Source organism: Fundulus heteroclitus, chromosome 20 (genome assembly GCF_011125445.2).
Source record: "Fundulus heteroclitus isolate FHET01 chromosome 20, MU-UCD_Fhet_4.1, whole genome shotgun sequence".
Taxonomy (NCBI): domain Eukaryota; kingdom Metazoa; phylum Chordata; class Actinopteri; order Cyprinodontiformes; family Fundulidae; genus Fundulus; species Fundulus heteroclitus.
The window spans coordinates 15,500,474-15,504,372 of NC_046380.1; the positions used below are offsets into that span (position 1 = coordinate 15,500,474).

Genomic DNA, 3,899 nt, shown 5'->3' on the forward strand with positions numbered 1-3,899 from the left:
TTGATAAAGTCACCGATTAAATATATATATTTAGTTTTTCCTCTATTACTGTGTTCGGACTTGCTGACTCATTGTCATACGGGTATGACTCAGTCAAAGACACAAGCACAGCAGTCTTTAATTTTACCTAATATATCAAACAATTAGGGTTTTTTTAATAAAAAAGTAATTAGATCTGCATGAAGTATTTTTACTTTTGACTATAAAAGTATACAACCACTAAAAGACTGTTAAGACTGTCTTAATAGGTATTTCTTTCTCTTTTTGAAAATTTTTTATACTTCTTTTTCAGCTGAGCAAGTTAAATTGTATTCTCATTCTACGGTTCTCCCCCCCCCCCCCCCCCCCCCCCCCCAAAAGTATTTCTTAATCTGGCACATGGGTTAGATTGTGTTATTTTATAACGCATGTGAGTCTGTGCATTTCTATGACACAGTGGGTCCATGACGTCATGTCCATGACATTCTTGAACACACAGGTACAAGTCAAGGGTGTTTCAGCATTATCTCCTCATTTCCCCTCCCTGTGGAAACATCCTCGACGGTGTTCTTTAGCAACTGCTGTCGAAAAACCAGAACAAGTTCTTCAACTTTCATTCCGTGTCAGCTGCGGCATTGTTGCCGTTACGTACGCAACGTACCTTTAAGGGGGCGTGGCTTCCTGTTGCATTTTAATGCACCTTCAACACGGAAGACAAACAAGACGCTCCGAGAACAGAGGCAACATTCTCAGGTAAACCTGCAAACTAATGTTTCCAGACACGGGAGCTTTGCTGTTATGTGAAATATTGTTAGACTGAAACTATTTCAAGATTGTTTTTTGTTTTTGTTTGGTGTTTGTTTTAGTAAAACTGTGGTGAATGGAGAAAATGCTGGCTGTTAAAGAGTTTGAACACTGATTGTGACTTAATGAAACAATTGTGCTTTCAAATAGTTTATATGTGTGGGTTAACACGCTTGAGTTAAATTTAGAAGCCATATTATTATTATTATTATTTACATTTTTAAAACAGCAATATCTTCATTATGAAGTGTAAAGTGGTCATGCCTTTCGTTTGTTTAGGAGGATAATTAGGTGCTGTCACTCATCAGGGGAAGGCATTTTTAACATTTAGTTAAATTTAATTAATTAATTAAAACTATGCCCATGAATAGTACATTTTATGCTCATGAGAAAGGAGGTATTGTACCACTGAGCAACAATCCAGTCCTTTTTTTTCTCAGCGCAGGCAAGGCTTCACAATCTGTCAAAGCTGGTTTTATCACTGTTTTCTGTGAACCCTTTTCTGTTACATTTTGTCCTTCCACTTAACTTTCACAAAGATGTTTGGATACAGGAATCTGTGAACAGCCATTTTCTTCAATAATGACCTTTTTATGGCTTTACTTACTTATGGAGAGTAGCATAACTTGGACATCTATAAAATTAGAAGTATTCCCCATAACTGTGCAGGTCACAGACTGCTGCATTAAGAACTAGTTTATTATGGTTTCCACAACTGCTAGTCATAATAATCAAGCTTTATAGAAATAAACACTTAAAGTACAACACTTTCTGATTAATCATTTTCACTTATGAAATTATATTGCTGGAATAAATAATATTTTTGAGATCCACCTGTATATATGCTTATAACTAGGTAACATTCATTTCAATCAAAGCAGTTCTGATGGCAAACTGTCAGCTTGTTTCAACCAGTCTTGATTAGCTGGCAGCTCGTAGCTCTTTAAAATCGTGTTCGCTGCTTTTCTCTCTTATTTTGCTAGATTTTCTCTTTGTTACAAACTGCTCGATGACCTAATAAATTAGTTGTTTTAACTTAGAAAATTAAATAAGTAGTTTTTAATAAGCTCCGTCGCTTAATATGTTTGTAAAATAAGAGAGAGGTGTTGAAAAGTACCAATCTTCACTTTTGGATTTTGTCAAATTCTGAAATCCATATATTTTCTGTTTTTCCAGGACATTTTTCTGAGACTTATTTATCATCTGAACACGCTAATACACAAGCTATGTGGCCAAATCAAGGTACACACACCAAGCCTTTACTACATTTTATTATATAATCACTTTTATGGAGTAGTAGGTGTGTAATTGTGCTTCTTTTCTGTGTTAGGTCCTCCTGCCCCTCCAATGGGTCAAGAAAATCTTGCTTTCCCTCCTGGTTACAGTGCTCCACATTTTACCACCCCTGGACCTGGAGCCTACCCTCAGGGTCCATATCCTGGGTATTCTGGGGGCCAGTATCCTGGAGGCCAGTATCCTGGGGCCCAGTATCCTGGAGCCCAGTATCCTGCAGGCCAATATCCTGCAGTCCACTACCCAGCTCCCATGAACCCAGCTATGATTCCCCATGGGGCTCCAGGGGTGATGCCTCATGGAGCTCCTGGACCTCATGCATGTCCCATGTATCCTGTAGGAAATCCATTCCATCACAGAGGTGTTCATCCAGGTCCATTCCTGCACTCACCAAAAGGTTTCTTTCATGGCCACCACAAAGGTCATCATTATCATCATCACAATCATGGGTTTAACCCTGTGGCTGGATTATTGGCTGGAGGGATGGCAGCAGGGATTGGATTATTAGAACATAAAGCAAATAAGAAGATGAGGAAAAAGATGAAAAAGGCTCACAAATATCGCATGAATGGTCACTACAAATATGGCAAGGTGAGGCTTGGTTAAACTCAGAGATTAAATGGGGGTATGAGTAAATTAAAATAATGATATTGTTTTGGCTTAGATAATAATGCTATGACAGGTTAGTCTGGGAACATCCATTGTTAACCCAAAAGGAAATAGAAATTCAGTCGTGAATAAACAACTTTAGTTTGCTGCAAATCAAAAGACTCCATTTATGCAGTGAATTTTCAAATAACATTTATGCCAAGTCTTGTTTTTTTAGAAGAGCATAACTCTCCAATAAGTTTGATGGCATCCTGGTATTATGAAACTTGAGGTGTATTGTTAGAAAAAAGGCCAGCTTTAAGTGAAATTATACTGTTCACCTAGTTGGTTAATCTAATTTATTTACCCATTAATGCTTAATTTGACCTGCCTATGACCTTTGCTAGTTCTAGGTTTTGAACCCATGCCCCTGTTTAAATAGTATGTAACTGTTAATAGTTTCTAATTTATTAGATTTATTTCTCTGTCAAATAAAAAATGCGTTGTTTGTGTTTGTTAAAATATTTATGCACGCTATTTTTTTTTCCTTTACAGTCCTCCAGCAGCAGCAGTGACTCAGATTAAGCAAGTAGGGGTGAGGGATTTCAGAGACCCCCTTTCTCAGATGGAGAGCTCCAGCTTTCAGTGAACGCTGCTTCCAAAAATGCGACTCACTTAACTTATTAAATGCACAAGTACAAGATGTCATAATGTCACTTCTGGGGAATTTATGACATTAAATTGTGTGCACCAGGTTATTTCAGTTTTGCATGGGGGGGGGGGGGGGGTATATGTTTTGCTGTTTGGATCAATTTACTGTTGCTGTTTGATGTTATTTGTTGTCACAACAGAGACAGAAAGTTGTCTTTTACTTAAATTTGTAGATTGATACATCATAATAGTTTTGGTCATTTGTTTTGTTACAGTAGTATATCACTGTTAGGATACAGTTTACATGTTATGCTGAGCATTGACACAACAAAATCTATTCCTTCCATTTACATTTATAACTTATTAAAATATATTTTTTTTAAATATTTCTACATAATTGGATAAACTGCCTTTTCTAGGGTGTTTAGAGTGCCTTGCAAAGGTATTTACATCGCTTCATGTTTTATGTTACAATCACAAACGTCCATGTATTTTTGTAGATTTATGTGACAGACCAAGACGACATTCTGGATGTGTTTAAAGTTGAATTAAAAATATAAATCTGAAAATTGTGGCATGCCAAT

The 3,899-nt window shown here is 36.8% G+C and overlaps 1 protein-coding gene across 1 annotated transcript; it reads left to right on the forward strand.

The window, feature by feature from the left end:
- The first annotated feature begins 619 nt into the window (after positions 1-619).
- LOC105930898 (proline-rich protein 13) lies at positions 620-3,592 on the forward strand. Its single transcript, XM_012869324.3, has 4 exons — positions 620-732; positions 1,960-2,025; positions 2,114-2,667; positions 3,220-3,592. Exons 2-4 carry the CDS (start codon positions 2,010-2,012, stop codon positions 3,247-3,249), a joined length of 600 nt encoding a protein of 199 aa, XP_012724778.2. The 5' UTR covers positions 620-732; positions 1,960-2,009; the 3' UTR covers positions 3,250-3,592.
- The last annotated feature ends 307 nt before the right edge of the window (positions 3,593-3,899 follow it).